This window comes from Sprattus sprattus (assembly GCF_963457725.1).
Source record: "Sprattus sprattus genome assembly, chromosome: 11".
Lineage (NCBI taxonomy): Eukaryota > Metazoa > Chordata > Actinopteri > Clupeiformes > Clupeidae > Sprattus > Sprattus sprattus.
In genome coordinates, this window is record NC_137909.1 from 25,809,023 (window position 1) to 25,836,862 (window position 27,840).

The 27,840-nt window shown below is 49.5% G+C and overlaps 1 protein-coding gene across 1 annotated transcript; it reads right to left on the minus strand.

The window, feature by feature from the left end:
* Positions 1–230: 230 nt before the first annotated feature.
* Positions 231–27,139, minus strand: LOC308372763 (phosphatidylinositol-3,5-bisphosphate 3-phosphatase MTMR3). The gene is given in 22 exon segments (XM_080848062.1): positions 231–1,064; positions 2,663–2,689; positions 3,536–3,600; positions 3,603–3,644; positions 3,935–4,045; positions 4,618–5,842; positions 6,187–6,332; positions 6,451–6,621; positions 7,356–7,541; positions 8,649–8,844; positions 9,397–9,508; positions 13,579–13,722; positions 13,964–14,157; positions 14,841–14,954; positions 15,916–16,012; positions 16,479–16,633; positions 16,916–16,998; positions 20,097–20,213; positions 20,447–20,536; positions 21,456–21,579; positions 25,866–25,966; positions 27,003–27,139. Coding segments are annotated over 20 exon segments (3,465 nt in total). The 5' UTR covers positions 21,459–21,579; positions 25,866–25,966; positions 27,003–27,139; the 3' UTR covers positions 231–877.
* Between the last annotated feature and the right edge of the window lie 701 nt (positions 27,140–27,840).

Here is a 27,840-nt window from a genome sequence, read left to right on the forward strand (position 1 = left end):
CTCTCTCTCTCTCTCTCTCTCTCTCTCTCTCTCTCTCTCTCTCGCACGCACGCACGCACGCACGCACGCACGCACACACACACGCACGCACACACACACACACAGATTAACAAATGGGTTTAGGTGGGCAGTGTGTTGTGCTTTAATTCATTCACACACTTTGGGAGCACCACGTCCTCTGCAGGCACCAGTCTCTGAGCACTCCGAGGCCCCACAGACCTGGGGGGACCCCCACAGGCTCTCAGCCCTCAGCCTGGAGGAAGGGGAGCAAAGCAGCATGGGATACGTGAGCAGGAGTCCGACACGACACGCCGTCATCTCATCGCCCAGTCTAAACCGCCTGGGGCCGGGTGCCAAGGTAACGCTCTGTGTCGATTGTCCGTTAACAAACTGACCGGACACACGGCATAGCAAATCCATCCTCGTCACACACACACTCAGTCTCTCACACACACACACACACACACCCATCTATCATTCTCACTTTCACTTTCTCTCAAATAGCTGTACACATGGCATTATATACATACATTTCGTTCACACACTCACACTAACATACTCTTCTGTGTGTGTGCAAACATTCTCTTAGACTCCCAGGCGGCTCCTTAGTTAATTCTATGTGTGCAAGGGGGGGGGGGGAGGGGGGGGGGGGGGGGCTGTGGCAGTCTTATCTGTCCAGGGGGTGAAGACTGACCACGGAGGGGGGTATAAGCCAAGTTTTTGGGTGGGGTTGGTCAAAAAACTGTCTTTGACTGGCTGAATCCTGCTGTTGAAGCCGGGCCGTAACTGGCCATGCTCTGGGGAAGGTTTAGTCGGAGTTAACTCGATCTGTGATTGGCTGATTCTGTCTGGGGTGGGGTGGGGTGGGGTTGGGGCTTTAGTTAGAGCTGGCTGTGATTGGCTTCTCCAGCTCCAGGTCGGCGGGGGGCACGGCGGGGGGCACTGGAGTCAGACGCATGTGCCCGTAGCAGGCCTTGCACACGCGGTTGGGATTAAACAGCTGCTGGCTCGGCACCGCCACCTTCTGGTCACAGCAGCTAGCGCAGAACACATTCCCACAGTTCCTGCATTAGGGAGAAAAAAAGACAGAGTGGCGGTTCGTTAGGCTCGTGCTATTAACACGCTCATACATTCATTTCAACAAGTCTTAATAACCCATGCTCTGTTACGCAAGGCTGATGGCTACATCTGACTACATCATCTCATCAGCCTGAGCAGCACAATGAGATGCTGAGGAAGCGCAAAACGGATGCTGGATCAAATCTTTGAGCTTTCACACCAAGTAAAAGGGGGCAGTTATTTTGTACAGCGAAGCACGCTCAAGTGTGGATAAAGCTATTCTGCGTGGAATAGTCGGAATCCTAAAAGCGTGAGAATCCTAGCTCCAGTTTCGGTGGGTGCAGCCTGGCTAAGGGATTGGCTGCTCTCGGGCCAGCCTGAGAGCCCAGTACTTGGCACTTGGCACTTGGCACTTGGCACTTGGCACTTGGCACTTGGCACTCACTCACTCACTCACTCACTCACTCACTCACTCACTCACTCACTCACTCACTCACTCACTCACTCACTCACTCACTCACTCACTCACTCACTCACTCACTCACTCACTCACTCACTCACTCACTCACTCACTCACTCACTCACTCACTCACTCACTCACTCACTCACTCACTCACTCACTCACTCACTCACTCACTCACTCACTCACTCACTCACTCACTCACTCACTCACTCACTCACTCACTCACTCACTCACTCACTCACTCACTCACTCACTCACTCACTCACTCACTCACTCACTCACTCACTCACTCACTCACTCACTCACTCACTCACTCACTCACTCACTCACTCACTCACTCACTCACTCACTCACTCACTCACTCACTCACTCACTCACTCACTCACTCACTCACTCACTCACTCACTCACTCACTCACTCACTCACTCACTCACTCACTCACTCACTCACTCACTCACTCACTCACTCACTCACTCACTCACTCACTCACTCACTCACTCACTCACTCACTCACTCACTCACTCACTCACTCACTCACTCACTCACTCACTCACTCACTCACTCACTCACTCACTCACTCACACACTCTCTCTCTCTCTCTCTCTCCTAGCCTGAGAGCCCAGTACTTGGCGTTCTCTCACTCTCTCTCTCTCCCAGCCTGAGAGCCCAGTACTTGGCGTTCCCCCTCTCTCTCTCTCTTTCCCAGACTGTGAGAACCAGCACTATATCTCCACCCTCCCGCTTCCTCTCAGACCCTTCTTTTTTTTCCCGAAAATGAATCCCCGAGTCTGTGGCGGTAATTTTTTAACGAGAGATCGACATCTTAAAACCGTGCTGGCGAGACTTTGTCGTCATGACTGGCCATATTTAGAGAAAACGTGGGGGAGGCAACCAATCCACCAGAGCCAGGATGGAGGATAATGAGGAGATTAGTGTATTAGCCAGGCGTGTTGATTAAAGCAAGCAGAGTCATTCAACAGACAAACAGAAACAGACCAAGCAGAGAAGAGGGTGTGAATGAATAGGTTAAGGGATGGAGGGATGATGAGTGGGTGGAGGAGAAAGAATGAATGGATGGATGGATGGAGAGGAGAGAGGGAGGAAAGGGGGGAGGGGGAGTGGGGGGGGGGGATCTCTCACCAGGCTTCTTCAACAGGCTCTCTGGCACTGCAGAGGAGAGAGGGAAAGACAGGAGAGGAGGAGTCAGAAAAGAGGGATGAGATCTAAAGAAAAGCACACTGCCCTGTGTGACCATCCGACTAGACTTCACAGACTAACACGCACCCAGACTAGCACCACTCTGGCCATAACACGACCTGTCCGAGGGCCAACACACACTTCAAACATGATCAAATTACATGAAACTACTCTCACAAGCCAATCAATGAACACTACTCCTCTTTGTCTGATCCACCTCACACTGGGCCTGTGCCAGTTCAGACGTCACGAGATGCCCCTTTCTGCCAAGAGCAACAGTGCCTCATCCACCTTCTCTTCTCTTCTGCGTGCAGTAGAGCCTCACCCTCAACATATATATAAACTCAAAATATATAGCCCTTTCCCTTCCCCTTAAAGTCCCATCTCTTAAACTGACACCACTAAAATGGCTCCCTAACCCTGATTTGAAAAGCAACCATTCAGAACTAACAGAAAACCAACAACAATGGCAAAGTTTTCGAATCTGAGAGCTCCAGGTTTGGGAGCTAGCCAGCTGATTGCAAATGGGGGCTGACAAGTTGAAGCGATTCGTCTCAGTGCACGGGTAGCTAAACTGAACTAGGAGTATCCGCTCACAGGACAATGTAGAGGAATGGTGCACAGAAATACACACACACACGTACACAGACAAAAGACTAAATCAGGGATTATAATGATGTATTTCTGATGACAAATTATGTTCCTTTATGGGATAATTATACAGGCCTACGGTTATAGCTTTTCCCAAAGGCATTCACAGTCAACTTAGAGGAGATATATGAGTGTGTGAATGTAAGTGTGTGTCCGTGCATTCACCTGCAGTGGTGTTTCCTAGCCGCCAGCCAGAACTTGGTCTCGCATCCATAGCAGTGTGTTGCCAGCCATAGCAGTGTGTTGCCAGGTGATCTGGATACCACCTGGTGACCTTCACAGACCAGACAAACACACTTCAACAACAAATTCACACAGACAACGAGGGCTGACTTCTTCACCCGTGAAGTTCAGGGGAAACGTCAGCAGTGCAAACTCAGAAAAACACACACACACACACTCTTTCTTTCTTTCTCTCACACACACACACACTCTCACTCTCTTTCACACACACACACACACACACACACACACACACTCTCACTCTCACACACACACACACACACACTCTCTCTCTCACTCTCTTTCACACACACACACACACACACAGGGCAGTGCTCTCACCTCCGGTTCCCTCTGCTCCGCCTGCTCCCAGCTGCCCTCTGAGAAGTACTCCGTGCTGCAGCGCGTCAGACACACCGGCTCCAGGTTATTCTCCCCGTCCGGGAGAGACGTCTGACAGGACAAGAGGAGAGAGGGGGGGGGGGGGGGGGGGGGGGGGGGGTTCAGTTAAATCATTCAAAACTTGAAAATGCAGAAACTGGACTGGACATGAATGTGGTTTCTAACCCAGGCATCACTAAATGGTGTTTAATCTGGTGTAACTTGGTTCTTTCAGCAGAGGAAAAGCACAACGCAACGCTATGTACGCGGAGGCGGGGCTCTGTGACGGACGGCGCACTCAGCCATTCAGGTGTCGGTTGTAGAACGTTTTCAGGAATACATGCAATAATCGTGTTCTCCTTCTGAGAACTGCTGTTTTCACACATAGGGCATGTGTGACGGTATTCTCTCAAGTCTGCAAAGGTGTGTGTGAGAGGGAGGATCGGGAGAGAAAAAAAAAAAAAAAAAAAAAGATCTCTGCTTGACAATGGCAGAATGGCTAATTTAGAGAGGCACAGCTGTCTTTCAAATCCCTTGTGTGGGAAAATTTTGGATTCAGTGTTGTTGAGGGTAGGAATGATGATGAAGGTAAGATCAACAAACGTGTGTGTGTGTGTGTGAGAGTGTGTGTGTGTGAGTCTCACCAGCTCAGCGGGCAGCTCCCCGTTGACTCGTAGCCTGCTCCACAGCTGCTGCACCTGCCACTTGAGGTTCTCCACCTGCTGCTGGTGGCCTGCCTCTATCTGCTGCAGACGCACCTGCACCGCGTCACTGTGCACGCTCAGCCCGTCCTCCTCCAGGTGTCCAGCAGGGGGCGCCGCAGCCCCAGCTCCGCGAGGTACGACCCCGGAGGCCCTGCGGGGGTGGAGGAGGTGGCCGCCGCCGCACGGGGAGGTCACCCCACCGACGGTTCCTGACGTCTGCCTGCTGAGGGGCCGCCGGGAGCCGTTGGGCGTGGGATGGGTCTCCCCGTTGCACACGGCAGGGGAGGGGGGGAGGGGATGCAAGGCACCGTGGGAAGGCAGGTGGAGGCCATTGAGAGTCCGGGGCGGCTCCGGCAGTGCAGGGCAGACCGGGAAGGCGGGCTGTGTTTGGGGCTCTGGAGGGGGAGTGTGGGGGTGTGCTGGAGCTTCCTCCTCCGTCTCAAGGGGGCTCTGCTCCTCAGGTTGCCCAGCAACAGGGTCTACGGACAGGGGTTCACCGTCGTCGTCGTCCTCCTCGCGACAGGGAGGGGGAGTGAGCGGTTCCTCTGATTGGCCGTTGCAGTGGCCATTAGTCATGTGACCAGCGGGCAAGGGCGTGGTGTTGGTTGGCGAACTGGTGGCGAACTCTAGAGCCTGCTCGACCAGCTCCTCGCAGAGTTGGGTGATGGGGTCCTGAGGACCCTGTGCAGGCACTGCGGAGGACGCCTCGGAGGGAGAGGGTGTGGGTGTGGAGAGGGTGGAGGGAGTGATGTCTTCACTGATGTCCTCAGAGAGAGCCGCGCTGGACAAAGCCCCGCCCTCTTCCCGGGCTTCCTGTAGGATGTGCTCCATCTGAGCCGCGACCACGCCCTCGGCCATGGACAGGCCCGCCTCCTGGGATGTCCCCGCCTCCTCAGTCTCATCGCCGATTGGCTCGTCGCTCGTCTCTGCCCGCTCGCTCGGCTCCTCTCCGTCTAACCTGTCCTCCAGTCCCGTCTCCGAGTCCTGCTGCTCTGGGCTGGGACTGGCCTCGTGGTCCAGACCGTTCGTAATCTCAGCATCATCCGGCGATGTTGCCATAGCAACCTCCAGGGCACGGAGGTTGGGGTCGCTGGAGCGACGGCTAGGTGGAGGTCCTCCCTCACAGGCTAATGGCAGGTCATCAACAGAACGTGTCTTCGGAAGCCTACGCTCACAAAAGCAGACACACACACACACACACACACACACAGAGATAGAGGAAGAAACTAATTAGAGTGATCCGCTCACAGCCTCTTCTGTTTAAATGGATTCTCAGAAGTTCAGTTAATGCCTCTGGTTCCTAGTAAACTGGTGCCAGAAAACAGCTCTGATTAGACTACCCAGAGTGTCTAAGTGCTAATCTTCCCCATTACCGGTGGTATAGATGACATAAAAGCCTTTATAATGGATGAGAGAGGTTTATATCACCCCTGGTGTAGTGTCAATGTTCCCCTTTTCCAGTGGTAAAGATGACAGGTTTGTCACCCCTGCTCTAGGGTGTGGCCTCACCTGCCGTTGGGCGTGTCCTCAGAGGACGCTTTGTGGGCGGGGTAAGGAGCACATGACTCCTCGCAGGGTGTAGAGGGGGAGGAGCTGGCCAGGTAGACGCCGCTCCACAGCATCAGATTGCGCACGTGGCATACTGGATGCAGGACCTACACACACACACGCACACACACACACACACGCACAGAGAACATTACTTGTCTTGAAACCAAGAGCAAAACAAGCGCATGAAGCTGAGTCTGAGTGTGTGTGTGTGGAGGAGCTCACCGTCTCGGAGTGTGGTGAGTAGAGAATGTTCCGGAAGGCTCGGTGCGTGGGGCGCAGCAGTGACCACACAGAGCAGGTCCTCTGCTGCACACTGTTCTCCTGCCGCTCCTTCCCACTGTTGCACAGGAACGTCCCAAACAGACAGGAGTACGTGTGCTGCGCCAACTTCACCTGGACACACACACACACACACACACACACACACACACAAGCACACACACACACACACACACACACACACACATACATACAAACAAGCACACACACACACATTTCAGCATTTAATGACAAAAGGACAGTGACATCTTTCCAAATATTCCAAAACACTTTAAAATAACTCCTCAAAAACGTGACTTGCACCCTCAGATCAGGAGATACCCACTTAATGTAGACATCAACAAAGACAGGTGCACTTCAAACTTAAGCTAAATTTCACACTGATAAGGGGAAACTACTTTCACATTCAAAATGAGAGGGATGTGATTAGTACAAGTACAAGTAAAAACAAACCTGATAAGACAGTCAAGAAGTGTTCACAGAAAAGAACAAATGATCCATTACGTACCAAACACAACAGACTGATACTCATCTGCGTTAGACTTTAAGGCTTTCCTAAACAGGACTGATATGAAGAACCAAACTCCACCACCAGAATAAATGTACTCACCCTCTCTCGCTTGCTCTTTCTTTCTCTATCTCACTCGCTCTCTTTTTTCTTTCTCTTTCTCTTACACACGCACACACACACACACACACACAGGTGTCATGACACTATAGCATCAGAGGACTATCTCTCTAGACATCAACTTGGACCTTCATTTCAAGTTACGTTCAGGCAGGACACTGACAGCAGTCACTGAGGCGCCATGTAGCCTCCAGGCCTGCGGGTGGTGCTGTGGACTCACCAGGAAGGCCTCGTTGAACTGGAAGGAGCAGGGGAACTGCCTGTGCAGCTGGTGCACGCAGTCCAGCCACTGCAGGAAGACGGGGCAGCGCTCGTTCACGTCGTCCGCCTTCTCGCCGTGGCCGCAGCGGTCGCCGAACTTGTGGCCGAAGTCCAGCCACTCCGTCTCCACCAGCACCTGGAAGCCCTGCCAATGGGAGGGGCCAGGACAGGAGGAGGCGGAGTTAAAGTTTGTGATGCAGCCTATCGAAGCGATGTGGTTTGCATGAAATATACTAATTCCATTTTACGAAGTTCCTCTCCTGTATTTCTCTGCGACTAACAAGACAGGACTTTACGCAGCAGTAGGAAGTTCTGGTCTTAAACTACTGAGCGGACTACCTAATATGCATGCAAAAACCAACAGCTTTAAACACCTTAACGGAAAAAAAACAACCATAAAAACAATTAGCCTTCCTGACACATTTGGTATGTGGCTACGCATTGTTAGAATGTTCTGTGCATTTCTTTCTCTACCTTCCTGTGCCTTATCCACAGCCTGTGCACACACGTCTTTAACCTTATTGTTGAGGTATGTCCGTCTGGCAAACATACATCATATCTCAGCCGGTAAATCACATGTCTATCCAGCCCTTCACTGGAAATACGTGCACATTTCTGAGGGGCCATTCTGCAGGTGTGACACGAGTGCCTGTTCTGTCACTGTTCTGGTCTCCTTGTGCTCAGACTTGTTTGCATGTCACACCCCCCTCTATTATAAGCTCTGTGTGGGTGGATATGCTGTGCGGCTGGTCAGGTGAGAAGGCATTCATTTACAAAGCGCATACTTCTACTGCTGCCTGGTCTGAAGCTAGGGACGGTAGTGGTTCATGAGGTAAAGGAGTCGTTCGCCCAATCAGAGGGGTTGCTCTTTGGATCCCCACTTCTCCTGACCATGTTTCAAAGGGTCCTTGAGCATGACACTGAACCCACAAACGCTTGCATGGTAGCCTCCGCCATCAGTTCGTGAATGAGTAGATGTGTGTAAGGCATTAACCTCTAAAGCACTTTGAGTAGAAAAACGCTATATAAATGCAGTCCATTTAGCATTTACCAGTCCACTATAGGAGCCACCCTGCTAATGAAAGCTAACTGATCACTCACTGGTCACTGGTAAAAGACTGTTTGAACTTAATCACTGTTTCAATGTCATGTCTTTGCTTTATCGGCAGACCTAGGCACTTAAATATGACCCCCTCAGCACCATGTTCTAAGTCTATATAGTCCCCTCCCCTCTCCTCTCCTCTCCTCTGACCTCTACGGTGCGGTAGAAGGGGTCCAGCAGGAGTTTGGACAGCGCCACGATCTGGGGCGTGCGGTCCCAGCCGTCGGAGCAGTGCACCAGCACGGGCCTGCGGTCGCGGTCCACCGCGTTCACCACCAGCAGCGCCGCCTTCAGCAGCAGAGACAAGTGCTGCAGCCATTTAGTGCTCTCCAGAGCAGACAGCCAGCTGGGGAGACAGAGGAGAGGAGAGGAGAGACAGATAGAGATGGGGAGAGGGGGAAGGACAGATAGAGAGAGGGAGAAGGAGAGAGAGAGAGGAGAGACAGACAGAGAGAGGGAGAGACAGATAGACAGGGAGAAGGAGAGAGAGAGGGGGGAGACAGATAGAGAGAGGAGAGAGACATATAGAGAGAGGAGAGACAGATAGAGAGAGGGAGAGGGGAGAGACAGATAGAGAGAGGAGAGACAGAGAGAGGAGGGGAGAGACAGATAGAGAGAGGAGAGACAGACAGAGAGAGGGTCAGGGTAGAGACAGATAGAGAGAGGAGAGATAGACAGGGAGGGGGAGAGACAGACAGAGAGGGGGAGAGGGGGGATGTGACATGACGGAGGTTATTCACCATTCAGACAACCAGTTGTGATAAAGTGTCTTTTTAAAAAAAAAAGGTTTGAATTGAATTTTGTTCTTCCATGATGTGAATGTTGCATAGAGGTTAGCAGAACCCTGAGTGAAACCCAGGGCTGGAATGTGGAGGTGCGTGGGGGAGTGGGGACTCACTTGGCTGGGTCAGGCTGCTGGGCACAGAGCGAACGCAGGCACTGGAAGCTCTTTCTGATGGAGTGGATGTTGGCCATGCCCATGAACACCACCTCACAGTTGGGGTAGTACTCTACAGCCAGACACACACGACAAGACCTCACATGAGAGTATGCCCACATTAGAGTATGCCCACACGACAGGACCTCACATGAGAGTATGCCCACACGACAGGACCTCACATGAGAGTATGCCCACACGACAGGACCTCACATGAGAGTATGCCCACATTAGAGTATGCCCACATGACAAGACCTCACATGAGAGTATGCCCACATTAGAGTATGCCAACATGACAAGACCTCACATGAGAGTATGCCCACATTAGAGTATGCCCACACGACAGGACCTCACATGAGAGTATGCCCACACGACAGGACCTCACATGAGAGTATGCCCACATGACGAGACCTCACATAAGAGTATGCCCACACGACAGGACCTCACATGAGAATATGCCCACACGACAGGACCTCACATGAGAGTATGCCCACATTAGAGTATGCCCACATTAGAGTATGCCCACATGACAAGACCTCACATGAGAGTATGCCCACACGACAGGACCTCACATTAGAGTATGCCCACACGATAGGACCTCACATGAGAGTATGCCCACATGACGAGACCTCACATGAGAGTATGCCCACATGACGAGACCTCACATGAGAGTATGCCCACATGACGAGACCTCACATGAGAGTATGCCCACACGACAGGACCTCACATGAGAGTATGCCCACACGACAGGACCTCACATGAGAGTATGCCCACACGACAGGACCTCACATGAGAGTATGCCCACATGACAAGACCTCACATGAGAGTATGCCCACACGACGAGACCTCACATGAGAGTATGCCCACACGACAGGACCTCACATGAGAGTATGCCCACACGACAGGACCTCACATGAGAGTATGCCCACACGACAAGACCATGAGAGTATGCCCACACGACGAGACCTCACATGAGAGTATGCCCACATGACGAGACCTCACATGAGAGTATGCCCACACGACAGGACCTCACATGAGAGTATGCCCACACGACAGGACCTCACATGAGAGTATGCCCACACGACAGGACCTCACATGAGAGTATGCCCACATTAGAGTATGCCCACATGACAAGACCTCACATGAGAGTATGCCCACATTAGAGTATGCCAACATGACAAGACCTCACATGAGAGTATGCCCACATTAGAGTATGCCCACACGACAGGACCTCACATGAGAGTATGCCCACACGACAGGACCTCACATGAGAGTATGCCCACATGACGAGACCTCACATGAGAGTATGCCCACACGACAGGACCTCACATGAGAATATGCCCACACGACAGGACCTCACATGAGAGTATGCCCACATTAGAGTATGCCCACATTAGAGTATGCCCACATGACAAGACCTCACATGAGAGTATGCCCACACGACAGGACCTCACATGAGAGTATGCCCACACGACGAGACCTCACATGAGAGTATGCCCACATGACGAGACCTCACATGAGAGTATGCCCACACGACAGGACCTCACATGAGAGTATGCCCACACGACAGGACCTCACATGAGAGTATGCCCACACGACAGGACCTCACATGAGAGTATGCCCACATTAGAGTATGCCCACATGACAAGACCTCACATGAGAGTATGCCCACATTAGAGTATGCCAACATGACAAGACCTCACATGAGAGTATGCCCACATTAGAGTATGCCCACACGACAGGACCTCACATGAGAGTATGCCCACACGACAGGACCTCACATGAGAGTATGCCCACATGACGAGACCTCACATGAGAGTATGCCCACACGACAGGACCTCACATGAGAATATGCCCACACGACAGGACCTCACATGAGAGTATGCCCACATTAGAGTATGCCCACATTAGAGTATGCCCACATGACAAGACCTCACATGAGAGTATGCCCACACGACAGGACCTCACATTAGAGTATGCCCACACGATAGGACCTCACATGAGAGTATGCCCACATGACGAGACCTCACATGAGAGTATGCCCACATGACGAGACCTCACATGAGAGTATGCCCACATGACGAGACCTCACATGAGAGTATGCCCACACGACAGGACCTCACATGAGAGTATGCCCACACGACAGGACCTCACATGAGAGTATGCCCACACGACAGGACCTCACATGAGAGTATGCCCACATGACAAGACCTCACATGAGAGTATGCCCACACGACGAGACCTCACATGAGAGTATGCCCACACGACAGGACCTCACATGAGAGTATGCCCACACGACAGGACCTCACATGAGAGTATGCCCACATGACAAGACCTCACATGAGAGTATGCCCACACGACGAGACCTCACATGAGAGTATGCCCACATGACGAGACCTCACATGAGAGTATGCCCACACGACAGGACCTCACATGAGAGTATGCCCACACGACAGGACCTCACATGAGAGTATGCCCACATGACAGGACCTCACATGAGAGTATGCCCACACGACAGGACCTCACATGAGAGTATGCCCACATGACGAGACCTCACATGAGAATATGCCCACATGACGAGACCTCACATGAGAATATGCCCACATGACGAGACCTCACATGAGAGTATGCCCACATGACGAGACCTCCCATGAGAGTATGCCCACATGACGAGACCTCACATGAGAATATGCCCACATGACGAGACCTCACATGAGAGTATGCCCACATGACGAGACCTCACATGAGAGTATGCCCACATGACGAGACCTCACATGAGAGTATGCCCACATGAAGACCTCACATGAGAATATGCCCACATGACGAGACCTCACATGAGAGTATGCCCACATGACGAGACCTCCCATGAGAGTATGCCCACATGACGAGACCTCCCATGAGAGTATGCCCACATGACGAGACCTCCCATGAGAGTATGCCCACATGACGAGACCTCACATGAGAATATGCCCACATGACGAGACCTCACATGAGAGTATGCCCACATGACGAGACCTCACATGAGAGTATGCCCACATGACAAGACCTCACATGAGAGTATACCCACACGACAGGACCTCACATGAGAATATGCCCACATGACGAGATCTCACATGAGAATATGCCCACATGACGAGATCTCACATGAGAATATGCCCACATGACGAGACCTCACACGAGAGTATGCCCACATGACAAGACCTCACATGAGAGTATGCCCACATGACGAGACCTCACACGAGAGTATGCCCACACGACAGGACTTCACACGAGAGTATGCCCACATGACGAGACCTCACACGAGAGTATGCCCACACGACAGGACTTCACATGAGAGTATGCCCACATGACGAGACTTCACATGAGAGTATGCCCACATGACGAGACCTCACATGAGAGTATGCCCACATGACGAGACCTCACATGAGAGTATGCCCACATGACGAGACCTCACATGAGAGTATGCCCACATGACGAGACCTCACATGAGAGTATGCCCACATGACGAGACCTCACATGAGAGTATGCCCACATGACGAGACCTCACATGAGAGTATGCCCACATGACGAGACCTCACATGAGAGTATGCACACATGACGAGACCTCACATGAGAGTATGCCCACATGACGAGACCTCACATGAGAGTATGCCCACATGACGAGACCTCACATGAGAGTATGCCCACATGACGAGACCTCACATGAGAATATGCCCACACGACAGGACCTCACATGAGAGTATGCCCACATGACGAGACCTCACATGAGAATATGCCCACACGACAGGACCTCACATGAGAGTATGCCCACATGACGAGACCTCACATGAGAATATGCCCACATGACGAGACCTCACACGAGAGTGTGCCCACATGACGAGACCTCACATGAGAGTATGCCCACATGACGAGACCTCACACGAGAGTGTGCCCACATGACGAGACCTCACATGAGAGTGTGCCCACATGCACACACTCACTCATACCATTCCACACAGTTGCAGCAGTACTCCAGACCAGACCTGATTGGTGCTCTTTTAAAGAATTAGAACTGCAGACTCACACACACGGGCACCCAATCTATTTCTCCTCCTAGTGTCTGCCAGGAGAGCACCACGTTCAAACCCTTTGATTAGCCTCTACCTGGACACTCGCAGCCGCCTCCTTTCGCCCGATTGGCTACTGCCGCAGCGTATGACCTGGCGTCCAATATCAGCAGCTTCTCTGGAGGTGTGGCTGCCGGCTCCGGCTCAGGCTCCGCCTCCACATCACCATTGGCAACGGTATCTGTGATAGACAAAACAAATTAAATATGTATAATTTGTTTTAAATAAAAACATTTCTGCCATGTGCCACAAAACAGATGTGCGATATAACGGGTAACTCTTAATTCTACTGTTAGGCACCTTATTCTGAAATAAAATGATTTATTTTGTGAACCTGTGTTCTCAAACGGTAACCTCATCTTTGCCGACACACAGAGATGCACACACATGAAGAGAAAGTGAGTTTGTGTGCGAGTACAGACCTGCGTTGCCGTTTGTGCCGTTGGTGTGTGCGTGACCGCAGGAGCCGTTGCTAAGCGGGGTGGGCGCGTTGCCGTTGGAGGAGCAGGCCTTGGCGATGGCCTGCACCAGCTGCTCATCCTCCGCGTTCCGCCACCCCCACCAGCTCACCTCCGGCTGCCCGCACCGGCCAATCACAGCGCCCGTGCTCTGGTGCCTGGATGGGCAGACAGAAAACAACAACATCAGGCCACACAAACACTCACACATACACACTCACACATCCACACTCACACATCCACACTTACACATACACACTCACACATCCACACTCACACATACACACTAACACATCCACACTTACACATACACATCCACACTTACACATACACACTTACACATCCACACTAACACCCTGACACATCCACACTTACACATACACACTCACACTCACACATCCACACTTACACATCCACACTAACACCCTTACACATCCACACTCACACATCCACACTTACACATCCACACTTACACATCCACACTCACACATCCACACTCACACATACACACTTACACATACACACCCACACTCACACATCCACACTAACACATACACACTTTCACTTAGACACTAACACATCCACACTCACACATCCACACTCACACATCCACACTCATACACACACACACATCCACACTCACACATAATGTTCACGTTTGGATTTTATAATGTCTGTTCATGGTCAACGCTCATATCACTCATTGCCAAACTCTCACACACTGTTTTGTTATCCTAACAAGGCCAATACTTATAATACACACACACAGACACAGACACAGACACAGACAGACAGACAAGCACACAGACAGACACACACACACACACACACACACACACACCTGTATACCACCACTGGGAACCTCTTCCAGGAGCGAAAGGCAGCCACATTCTCCAGCTCCTTGTCGGTGACCCACGCTGGCACCAGAAGGAGCTCCGGGTAGCTGGAGCAGAGCCTAGACCAGAAACACCAGACACACAGCAGGGCAAAGGTCAAACCCCATGGCCCTAACCCTAACCCTTAACCCTAGAGCACCAGACACACCAGAGCACAGCAGGGCAAAGGTCAAACCCCATGGCCCTAACCCTAACCCTTAACCCTAGAACCAGACACACCAGAGCACAGCAGGGCAAAGGTCAAACCCCATGGCCCTAACCCTAACCTTTAACCCTAGAGCACCAGACACACCAGAGCACAGCAGGGCAAAGGTCAAACCCCATGGCCCTAACCCTAACCCTTAACCCTAGACACACCAGAGCACAGCAGGGCAAAGAGTCAAACACCACGGTCCGCCTCATCAACTCCTCATAACCCTAAACCACACTGGCCTCATCAACTCCCTTATAACCATAACCCTAACCCACACTCTGAGTGTGAAACAGCCAAACATCAGATCAGAGGCATCTGCCTGACATCTGGGACAGCCCTGTGTTACTTTGGCAACAGTGTGGAAAGACATAACACTGTCTTTACATAACACTTATTGTTTGTGGGTGGCGAATCCTACTGAGGATTGTCACTGAATTACATACAACAATGGCTGTCAGCTTTCCCCTTAAATCATTTGAAAAAACTGAATTCCACACATTTAAAGATCATAATAAAAAATAATTTATGGAAGTGTTGTCCTGTGTACCATTCCTGACAAGCCTAACTAATATTCCATGGCTGATGCACAAAGTTCTCTGTTCTGTAAAAGCTTAAGACAAGACAAAATGGTCTGGTTCAGAGATCACACAAAAAGCGCCAGAGTGCTCTGACATCCTAAGTGATCTGTGTCAGAAAGTGTAGCTGTCTGTTCAGACTCTATCGTTGGTTTCTTATGTGAGAATCCTTTAAAGTCCGAGTGCTGTAAGTCCCTGCCTAGTCCTTCACAAGGACACTGTGTCCGAGAGGCAGAGGGAGGCATATGTCACCTGAAGCCGCGGTTGATCTCCGATATCCTCCACGTGCCGTGCGTTACAAATCCCATGCGCTCCACCTCGTTCTTGAAGCGGGACGTCACATGGTCACCTAAGCGATGACAGACGAGAGGGGGGGACGAGACGAGAGAGGGGATTATGAGTGCTGGAACGCCAGAGATGTTAATAATGTGAGTGGGGATTGCAGGTGATTAAGGTTCTGGTGTGACGAGGCGTGAACAGGTATGTGGGGTATGCAGGCATGACTCACACACTCGGAGCGGACATCCGAGGCTATAAGCCAGGTGCGGGGCAGTGTGAATGTGTGTGTGCAGCTGTGTGCACAATCTATGCAAAAGATTGACGTGTGTGTGTCCGTGCGTGAGTGAGTTTGTATGTATTTGTGTGTGTGTTACCCACTCTGCAAATCTCATCATGAGTCTGCTGTTGCTCCTGAGTGTGAGTGAATGCAAGAGTGTGTGTGTGTGTGTGTGTATCTGTGAGAGCCTCCTCTTCAGCGTGAGGGTGTGTGTGTGTGTGTGTGTGTGTGTGTGTGTGTGTGTGTGTGTGTGTGTTACCTGCTCTGCAGATGTCACTGTGAGGCTCCTGCTGCTCCTCGGTGTGGTCGTGGAAAGTGAAGGCGAAGAGCGTGTCCAGCCGCGCCGGCGGTCGAGCCACGGCCCCCAGACGCTTCACCCAATCCTGGCACTGCTCCGCCTGTGCAAACTGACACCTGCCCCCGGGGTCAGAGGTGAGAGGTCAAAGGTCGCCCACACAACTCAAACACATCGTGACTGCTGGCTGTCATAAGTCACCTAGGAAATGCATCAAAGCCACGGAGCAGCTATGCGTCTTCATCTCATCACAATGTTGCTTCCCGTTACTATCCATCAAATATTCATTGGAGGAATTGAGGAGATCCATTAAAGTAATACACAGCTTCCTGGAGTGTCCCATAATTCAACAACAATGGAGCCGTCTATAAGGCCTTCTGATGTCGTGGTTGGTTCTGTACCTGATGACCTTGCAGTCCTTGCAGATGACCTGCAGCTGGAACATGTCCCGGCACTCCACGCTCTCGATCAGCTGCAGGGGAACCTGGGATAGGTGGAGAGGAGAGAGAGAGGAGAGAGAGAGAGGGTGGAAGGTGAGGGCTGGAGGTGGTGCTTTATCAGAGCCGCGGCCCCTCTGGAGATAAAGGCCCCGAGGCAACATTAGAGGCTTGAGACTCGAAAAATAAACGTTCAATTTCTAGTCTTTTTTAAACGTAGTAAGTTTCAATAACTCCATACCATTACATATCGAAATTCAAGGAGCAAAGATGATACGTCGTTGTGTGGTGAGAACTGATAGAAAATCGCGCTGCCAGCGCCGGTGGGGAAAGGCCATTTTTTTTTCAAATCTTTATTTATTGGTGGATATTGGTAGATAAAGGGCTACCCTCTTGCGGCTAGTTTTAGCGCTCTTTTTAACGCCCAAAGTATCAAATAATGATGCAACTGTGCTAACATGGTGAAGTAAATGTCGATATCATAAAGATTGTCTTATCCAGAATATTTCCATTTTGATGCCCTAATGTTGCTTTGGGCACCTTTAAACAACAGGGCAGACAGGCCTGTGTGAGAAGCCCCAGGCACAGTCTAGCAGACGCATTGGTGGCTCCACTGTGACCATGCTAACCAATCAGCACCCAGAGGTCGAGACAGACAGCGGTCCAGACAGACAGCGCCTCACACAGACAGCGGTCCAGACAGACAGCGCCTCAGACAGACAGCGCCTCAGACAGACAGAGGTCCAGACAGACAGCGGTCCAGACAGACAGCTCCTCAGACAGACAGCGGTCCAGACAGACAGCTCCTCAGACAGACAGCTCCTCAGACAGACAGCGGTCCAGACAGACAGCGCCTCAGACAGACAGCTCCTCAGACAGACAGCGGTCCAGACAGACAGCGGTCCAGACAGACAGCTCCTCAGACAGACAGCGGTCCAGACAGACAGCGGTCCAGACAGACAGCGCCTCAGACAGACAGCAGTCCAGAGCGAGCTGTGCAACACTGCCTGTTTGGGTGATACATTCTTGTGGGGGTTTTAATAGCAGGTTGAGCTAAATTCAACGGAGACATTCTTGCTGACAACAACTTGATGAGCAAGTGCCTTAACAATCTGTCAACTTGAGGCAATCTCAATCTTACACCAGTGCCATCCCCATTCATCCCCGACAGACCAAAATAGCCCTGAACACTCAAATGTCCCCCAAGGGTGAGCTCATGTGAATTGCTGAGATAGCTTCCACAAAAGGCACACACAGAGGCAAGACAGCATGATGGAGCCTTAGGTTTACTCCGCTCGCCCCGCTCAGACATTCAGGCTGGTGTGTGTGTGTGTGTGTGTGTGTGTGTGTGTGTGTTCGGTCTGTGAGCGTGCGTGCGTGCGTGCGTGTCTGTGCATTGTTGGCGCGGGCTCGATGTGCTGTCTCTCTTGTCTCTGCCACGCAGGCACCCGTGATGGCAGTGGCCTCTGGCTCAGCTGCGTGGCCATATCATGCACGTTGCCTTGAGGTCATCACAGCCTCTCCTGTTCACACTGTCCCACTGTTGACTGTCTGGCGCACAGCATGAGAACAACCCGCCACATTCACACATGTGTGTGTGCGGTCAGTCTGTCTCTGTGTGTGTGTGTGTGTGTGTGTGTGTGTGTGTGTGTGTGTGTGTGTGTGCGGTCAGTCTGTCTCTGTGTGTGTGTGTGTGTGTGTGTGTGTGTGTGTGTGTGTGTGTGTGTGTGTGTGTGTGTGTGTGTGTGTGTGTGTGTGTGTGTGTGTGTGTACAGCCTGGACGTCCGAGGGTTGGTGATAAGGGAGTCACATTAGTGCCAACCACACTGATAAGAGCCTCTACTGCTTCCTGCGAAAAGCTTGCAGAACCTGTGTGTTGATCGTGACTTTCAGGCCACTAGTCTGAACACGAGCCGTCAGTCTGGGTGACTGTGCGACTGCTTGTTATGAAGCCTGTGCCCCATCAAGCTGAACTCTGGATAGCACAAACACAGACACCTCACCTGGTCTGTGTGTCTGCTGCAAAGTTTTAAGGAACGTGTGTGTGTGTGTGTGTGTGTGTGTCATTTTGGAGAGTGTACCTCAACTCCTGTCATACTGACTGACCACCTCTCTCCTGTCTGCTTGTCTCTCTCTCTCTCTCTCTCTCTCTCTCTCTCTCTCTCTCTCTCTCTCTCCCCCCCTTCTCTCTCTCTCTCTCTCCCCCCCTTCTCTCTCTCTCTCTCTCTCTCCCCCCCCTTCTCTCTCTCTCTCTCCCCCCCCTTCTCTCTCTCTCTCTCCCCCCCCTTCTCTCTCTCTCTCTCCCCCCCTTCTCTCTCTCCCCCCTTCTCTCTCTCTCTCTCTCTCTCTCTCTCTCTCTCTCTCTCTCTCTCTCTCTCTCTCTCTCCCCCCCTTCTCTCTCTCCCCCCTTCTCTCTCTCTCTCTCTCTCCCCCCCTTCTCTCTCTCTCTCTCTCTCCCTTTCTCTCTCTCTCTCTATCCCTCTCTCTCTCCTCCACCTCTGCTGCAGTGCCCTTCACCGGCTGAGGCGTGACTCAGTCTCTGCATGACTCGACTATTCCCAGAGCCATACATCAGGCTCCAGCCTTCCCCACAGGTCTTCCCTGCCACGCCGCGCCACGCATGCTGACAGCAGTGAGACACGCAGAGGCACGGGGCAGAGGCACGGGGCAGGGCTGCTGAAGCTATCTATATCTACACCCGGTCACGGCAGGCCTGTCCCTTATGGCTGAGAGACGCCACTCACACAGCAAGAGGCCACAGACATGCATACTGTACTGTGTTCTAAACAGCTGATGTCAACTATGTAAAGAAGGAATTTGTTTTGCAAAGCGAAAGACCATGTATGTATTGTGAGTAAGAAAAGTATATGATGATATGTCATCTAAAAATAAACACAGTCTCCCAGAGACAGAGAGTTGCCTTATTCATTATGGTTCAGAAATGATATGTATGGGTGTAATGCCATGGTTTTGCAACATGCAAATACTGCTGTTAGCGGTGTAGCAGTTCACAGCAGTGATGTTATGGGCTAAATGTGCTGTGTCTAAAATGCTCTCTGTCTCTGTGGTTTAGGTCTGGTTTCCTGTGGTGTATACTAAGAGAGAGAGAGAGAGAGAAAGAGAGATAAGAGAGAGGGACACTCACATTGATGACACTCTCTTTGAACTTGATGTGCAGCCGGTAGCTGGACATGGCGATGATGGCAACCTCCGCTCTGCCCACATACTCCACGCACTCCTCATGAAGCTCCGAGAAGGGGACCTACATGTGTACACACACACACACACACACACACACACACACACACACACACACACACACACACACACACACACACACACACACACACACACACACACACACACACACTTAGAGTGTACTCAATCATTGTCACAATTGCATGCCTGCTTTATGTAAAAGGAATATTGATATGACTTAATTGTTTGCATTTTTCTGTATGTGTGTGTGTGTGTGTGTGTGTCTTTCTCTCCCACCTGCAGGTTGTCTTCCTCCAGCACAGGGGTCTTCCTGGAGAGGGTCAGGCTGGCCTTGCCGGGGTCTGGACTCTGCTGGTCCTCCTCATCCTGACAAACAGGAAGAGCTAAGTCAGTCCCGACACCCCCTCACTGCGGCCACCAGTCAAGCAGCCGCTGCACCGGCATACATCCATCATCACTCAGCTAACGGCAGGTAACAGTGTTCGGTTCACAACAGAGTACACTGCAGTGTCCCACATACTTCAACTTACAATCAAATATTATTTCAAAATACACACAGGTAAGTGAAAATCTATACACGACCACTACAACCAGTGCCTTGTCTTCTTTGATATAATCTTTTCAAGGGAGGATCCACGTTTTGTGCTGAGAGTTTTGGCGTTTTTTTTTAAATTGGCAGTAGGTAGAACATTTGTGCCATAACCCTGGGTGTAGAGGAGCTTTCTATGAATGAGATGATATTTCAGATCTTAAGATGATACTCTGCACGTCAAGTAAGCTTGAATGTTACACTAAACTCGTATGGAAAACTGTAACGCTTGGTATTATTTGCGTACAGGGTGCTGCTATCAATAACATTGATCTGTTCAGCAATTCTGGAATTAGGTCCAAGTTTTTTGTAGCTAATAACCTCCCCAGACAAATTATAGCATTGGTCAATAAATCGACCAATCACACAGACGTAACAGATGCCGTTAACCCCTTCAGGCTTCTCTTCAGAGTTTACATCACATTACGTCACATCCTCACTACAGTATCGCTATAGAAACAAGGCTACATCCACTAATATCTCTTCAGCTAGACATATACACAGTAGTTGAATTCAATACTATCATTTTTGTATTGTGCTTATGACATGCTGAATAAAGTATTTCAGAAATGGCGTGCAGTTTAAGACAGCTATGGCGGAGTAAAGGGTTTAATAGTAGTAGAGGATGGGAACATGGCCGCGCAGGTCGACCTGTGACACAGTGAGGGTGTAAGCCATGGCAGGAACAAGCGTTACCATGGCTCCCGTGGTGGAGAGAGGGGTCACACTCGTGAGAACACCAGCCCTTTGTGTTGCAGGGAGCTCGAGGCTGGCAGAGAACACGGATCCCCAAACTCAAGCAGGAGGGTCACACGGAGAACTGGAGCAGAGAGAGAGAGAGAGACAGACAGACACACAGAGAGAGAAAGAGAGAGGGAGAGAGAGAGAGAGAGAGAGAAAGAGAGAGAGAACGGAACTGTAAGGAATACTTCAGCATAACATCATACACCATTGTGTTTTTTTTAAACACAACTCCAACTCCCTCTCTCGAACAGCACTTCCTATATTCTGTGTGCTTCATCTCTATCGGGTGAACAGTGCCGTGCCTCTGTGCTCAGTCTTAGGCACTTGGCGAGACGAGTGGCTGTCCTTGTAAAACTGTAAGCAAACAAGTAGCTGCAACATGGCCACTGGGAGAGGCCGTCTCTATTCCCAGCAGCAGATTTATAGATACATACACACAAACATACCTCTGACCCTTATCACTCATGTTAAAAACCCTCCCTCTTCCCATAACAGGACAGTCAGTTCACTCATGTTGCTCAATCTCTCAGACACACATACACACACACACACACACACACAACAGAAAATGTAAACTTCTGAGAGATAAGGAGGAGGGTGTGATACAGCCACAGGCAAAAAAGGCTTTTAATAAAGATGAATACCACACAAGAGTTCCATGGCCCCAAGGCCTTACCTACCAAACAAGCCCAAACACAAACACACCACACACACACACACACGATGCAACCATGCAGAAATTAAATATGGGTTGTGTCTGAGTAATGATACAGTGAAGCCATCTGACAGTGAAAGACTTCATAAAGCTCAGATGAGTGTCTGATCAACTACGGAGACTCCAGTGTAAGGAGGCACAGCTTGAGAAGGAGGAGTGGTGGTGGTGCTGACCAACCACCAGCTGAGTTCCAGCTCACCCCCAGGTCACCCTGCTCCCACGGCCCGGCCACACAGCCCCCTGGCTGGGCCACCGCCTCCAGGCCACCTGGGGGGGTCCCCACTCCACCACCGCCCAGGGGATGAAAGTCAAGGGCCTGAATGGCACAATGAAATAAAAGGTCCCCTTTTTTTTCTTTTTTTTAAGAAACTGTAAAGTCAGCATTCCTGTAGAAAAATAAAGCATTGTATGCTCTCCCTTTTAAAAACATGTTAGTCAGGAATAACCTTCGCTAGAGGTAGAAAAAAAAAGGCCAGTAGGCCAGGATAAGAATCTTGTAGCTATAAAACCTTGATACATACCCACTCCAAAGAACATCAGGATGCAAACCAGCAGCACAGGGGAGATAGCGCTTCAACAAATATGTTGGTGCAAGCATGACACTGAGAGTGAGATTTCGACTGAATGTACATGACTATTGCAAGCACCGCTGTGGAACTTCCATGGAAGCTGACACACCTCCACGTTGTGCTCCGTGTTGTGCTGAGGCCCTTCCATGGAAGCTGACACACCTCCACGTTGTGCTCCAGGTCACTGTAACACACCACACCCTTGTCTCACCGGGGATGAACCGGGAGCAGGAGCTAAAAGACTGTACTAAGGAAATCCCACGTGCTCCCCATATGTCGGGGTCAGAAAAATGTTTTACGGGTAACTTTGTCGTCCTGCACAGGGAAATAGCCCCAGAGGTTATAAGCATCCCGCTACAATGGTCTGACCTGTATGAGTCCTGTGCATTAAAGAGGGTATTTCCTGCAAATGTAATATGTGTGCTGCGTCCATTTCCCCTTTTCTGCAAATGTAATATGTGAAACAGTATGTGCTGCGTGCATTTCCTTTTTCCTGCAAATGTTTGCATTGTCAAACTTCTCCCATCCTCTCCTTATAGTGCTTATGCTTGCCTGCCCTAGAGCATTCAGGTGTGTGTGTGACCGGAGGGTGTCTCTACAACTACCCATCTTGCATTCCAAGATTCAGGACTCCAAGACACAAGCCTGATATGTGAAACCTTAGTGGAGAGCCTGAGCGAGCTTCACGTACGCACAGTTCCCCTGTGTTTCACTGTCCTTTCACTGGCCTTTGAATGAGGTGTGACTGCGATTAGAGAGAAAGAGAGAGAATGCTGAATCAAGATATACTGGAATTCAGCCTTCCTCTCACTCGACTGGTTAAGTAGGTGCTGGCAACACTCGCATCACAGGATCAAACTCCACAGAGAAAATTCACTGATAAAAACCTCTCCTTCCACTCCTCTGGGTCTGCCCGAACAGTCTTAGGCTTGATTGCCATCACTGGCTCTCCGGGTATGATGGTCCACCCTCTCCCTTTATCGCTTTATCGCTCTCTTGCTCTCTCTCTCTCTCTCTCTCTCTCTCTCTCTCTCTCTCTCTCTCTCTCTCTCTCTCTCTCTCTCTCTCTCTCTCTCTCTCTCTCTCTCTCTCTCTCTCTCTGTCTCTCTCTGTCTCTCTCTGTCTCTCTCTCTCTGTCTCTCTCTGTCTCTCTCTGTCTCTCTCTGTCTCTCTCTTTCTCTTTCACTCTCTTTGCTGTTCATCGTCATGCCACACTATTCATTAACACCAGACCACAATAAGAACATTCACATCTCAGTGGATCACAAAATATCTCAGCTATGCCAAAAGAATCACAACAACCCCCACCTCCCTAACAATAGGTCGTTACGGCAACAACGCCTGCCCTGCTGTTCCAGTCACAAGGGTTTGCGTTCAGCATTCCAGGGTTTTTGTTCGTTTGCTTATTTGTGTGTGTTTGTTTTGTTGTTGTTGTTAATGTTTCATTGCAGCAGTCTCTAACAGCCCTGGTAAGTGCATGCCCAGCGAGAGAGAGATAGTGTTTGGGGTCTGGCAAGGGCAAAGTGCAGACTGTTATATAATGTGAGATCAGTTGTAGTAATTGAGCACATCGAGAGCAATAAAGAGCGGAGAGAGTGACAGTTCAGATACCCCAGAGCGCCAGATGAGACTCTACCCTTCCTAACGATAAGGCCAAGTGAGGACAGTAAACACACACAAACACACACACACACACACACACACACACACACACACACACACACAAGCTTGCACACACACACACTAGCATATATACAATAAACAGACCATCCTATATGGTTCATTGAACACTGAGCTTAACAGTTTTACCAGCGCTTAAAGTGAAATTCTCAGGCGAAGTGCATATAAAGCACTTCCCATAGTTACAGCTACAACAGCAAACCTATTAGTATCCCACCCATGTGCTGCTTCTGTTCTTACTTCATAGAATAGGCTCAATCTGATTCATGACTGAAAGATTGCAGCATATGTATTTGCAGATTTAAACTAGCAAAGGTAAAGAACAGGATCCAAATGTTTGATTTGATCTTTTGCACTTGACGAGACGCCGCCTACCCCTGAGAGTCCTTTTGACCTTTTCCCTGTGCGTGCCCTGCCTTCTCACGTAATACTGGATTAGAGGGGAAATCTGCCCCGAGCTCCAGGGTTGGAGAAGTGGCAGCCTTGGAATCCGACTCGCCTATTTAGCAACACCACCTGACAGATTCACCTGTGTGAATGTCCAGTGCAAAGAAACTTAACTTAAAAGACATTAATGGAGGTATTCTGTGCTGAATAAACAAGTTTTTTTTCTTTTCTCCAGCCAAGCCAAAATGCACTGAATTAACGTGAGCTGGGAGGCAGGCGAGGTGAAATCCAGGTCACAAAGTCTCTCGTCCAGGCTCCTTGGAGCTGCAGCCCGATCACTAAGTGCAGGACCATAGGTACAGCCCAGGCTGGATAACATCTCTGGCACTAAACTGTTCAAAAGATCAACCTCATCTGGGAGTCTAAAAAAAATAAAAGCTTCAAGCCCGGAGAGAGCTGGCTCGGGTCCATGCTTCAATCTCGGCATCATGTTAACCTGTGGGTAAGCCCAGACCTGTACACATCCTGACAGAGAGGGAGTGTGGGGGGGGGGGGGGGGGGGCGGAGCGCTCAGCCCAAGAGTGAGCAGTGAAATAAGCAGCTTGGTGTATCCAACAGCCTGCAAATCTCCCTCCTTCAGTGTGCACAGTCACTTGACTGCTTGAAGTTTTACAGAGGGATCATAATAAAAAAGGAGGGGTGGCAAAAGCAAAAACAACCTCCCTGTCATATGACTCTCACATTACTGCATTCAAGGGCTTAAAATGTTTCCAACGTAAACATACATCTATCTCGCACCACACTAAATACAGTTGTAAAGACTTATTTCTGTTTTGTTCTTTTGATGGCTTTGGTAAAAGTAAATTGTATTCAACATTATAAATCGTAACCACTGCCCGTTCAACTTCAAAACAAAAGAAAAGTAAACTTTGTTATGCAAAATGGCCGCAAGCTATTTATGATAACATTAAACTACAACCAGGGACACTCATCCTCAAAAGGCGTTATTACCTGGAAAAAATCTAATTCTTGCTTGGTTCAGAGTAAGACTTGTCCCATCTTGCAGGACTGTTAATCGATCATTGTAGTCAGGCAATGGTGTAAGATGATATCTGTGAAACAAAGGAATGAGAGGAATGACTGAAAACACATTAAATGCATACATACAAGTATCTCCTCTAGATACGTAGCTAAAAGTAAGTAATAAGTCCTTAACATATCCTTCCTGGATGCAGCTAAATTCTAGAGTGAGAAAATTCCCAAACTAAGCCTTTTATCTTGTATGCAACGAATAACTTAGGAGAAGGAATGCAAGTTGGCTGGCTAAAGATGTGAAACATTAAGCTAACCGACTAAGAAGATGTGAAACAGCCTTAAAATAACTTGAGCATAATATGACTAACGTAACTAAATATAAAATGAAGCACAAATTATAGCAAGTGAGCTGTCTTTAAAAATGTGTGCATCAATCACATACTCACATTGTCACACAGTGCTATTTTAACTTTACAACCACACGATATGCACTAGTCTACTAGCCAGCTAAATTAACGTCAGAAACACTGCCTCTTGTCATTTTAATTAAGTTCAATGAAAATAGTCTGCAGGGCGAGATGCAGCCAGCGACGCAATAGTACCACACCATAAACTGACAATGCTTTTAAATGTATGTCAATATTTCTTGTCTAACTAGCTCACGATTCTCCTAGCTAAATGCTAACTAGATAGCGTTATGCGTTTGACTAACGTTAGCTGGCAAGCTAACCGGGCCAGCTAACGTTGCCGTTAGTTGTCTAAACTAGCGATAGCCTGCTAAACGTTAACTTCTTCAATGCACATCTATTCAGCGAGAATAGGTTTACATATTATCGACAGCACAACATTAGCTTGCGTTACAATAAACAAATAAAAGACTCGAGCAAAGTAAAGCTAAACACAAAGATGCCAGTTAAATTAACGATTGTGAATTTTTCGAACTTACTAAATCTGTAGTTTCATATTTATCCAAGGTTATGAAGCTAGCTAAATGGTTTTCTACCGGTTGACACTGACAGCCTCGTTATTGTTGTTGTTGTGGTAGAGGGCGGAACCCAAAACGGAGGCCGCAGCTTTAACACATCGATGGCGAGATATTCCTGAAATACTCACCTAAGCTTGCATCCTGCAAAAGAATCCACTTTCTCCACGTATCTGTTGAAATTACGTATGAATATTGCAACTAAGAAGATGTAAACAGTACTTTCTTAATCCGTCCTGTTGGAGCTAAGCCGCCGCCATCGCTTTCCACCAACACTAAAACGAAATGACGTAATGACGTAGAGTACACTGCTCTGACGTATCTACGTACGAGTACACTAAAAGTGAAATGTAAACAGAGTCTGAGCATCAGCTGATGTATCCCACAGCTGATAAGGTCAGCCCAAAACGAAAGTTACCTTTTTTTCGAGTAAAACTTCCTTTATTTGTTTACTACAAACAAAACTAAATATTCATTTTAGAAAGCATTAAACACCTACACTTTTACAGGATAGCAGATATGAGCTTTCTAAACATAAAGATACCGCGTTAAACAGACGAGTCATTTCCACCGTCAGATCCTCAAAACTTCAGTAACATCTACCAGCGGTTCTAGTGGCTCATCACTTATGCCCACATTTCAACAAGACTGAGCCTATCATTACAGTCAAAAACATGTTTTTAAAACCAATGCCAAGCTGTAAACAATCGGATTAGAGCCGACATGTTTATCATAAATCCATCTTTTTGCTAGGCAGTTGAAAAAGAAAAACAGTAGGCTTATGCCTATGGCACATTACAATCTAGTTGAGTAAATAGGACTGACAACAAGTTGATATGAAGAATCATGATTTATTATGTTGCCCTCAACGTTATTGAAGCCTAGTCAAATCCATCATGGAACCTACCAAACTAAATAACCAGAATTATTCAGTTACCATACACAAAAAAACAATCCATATATGAACTT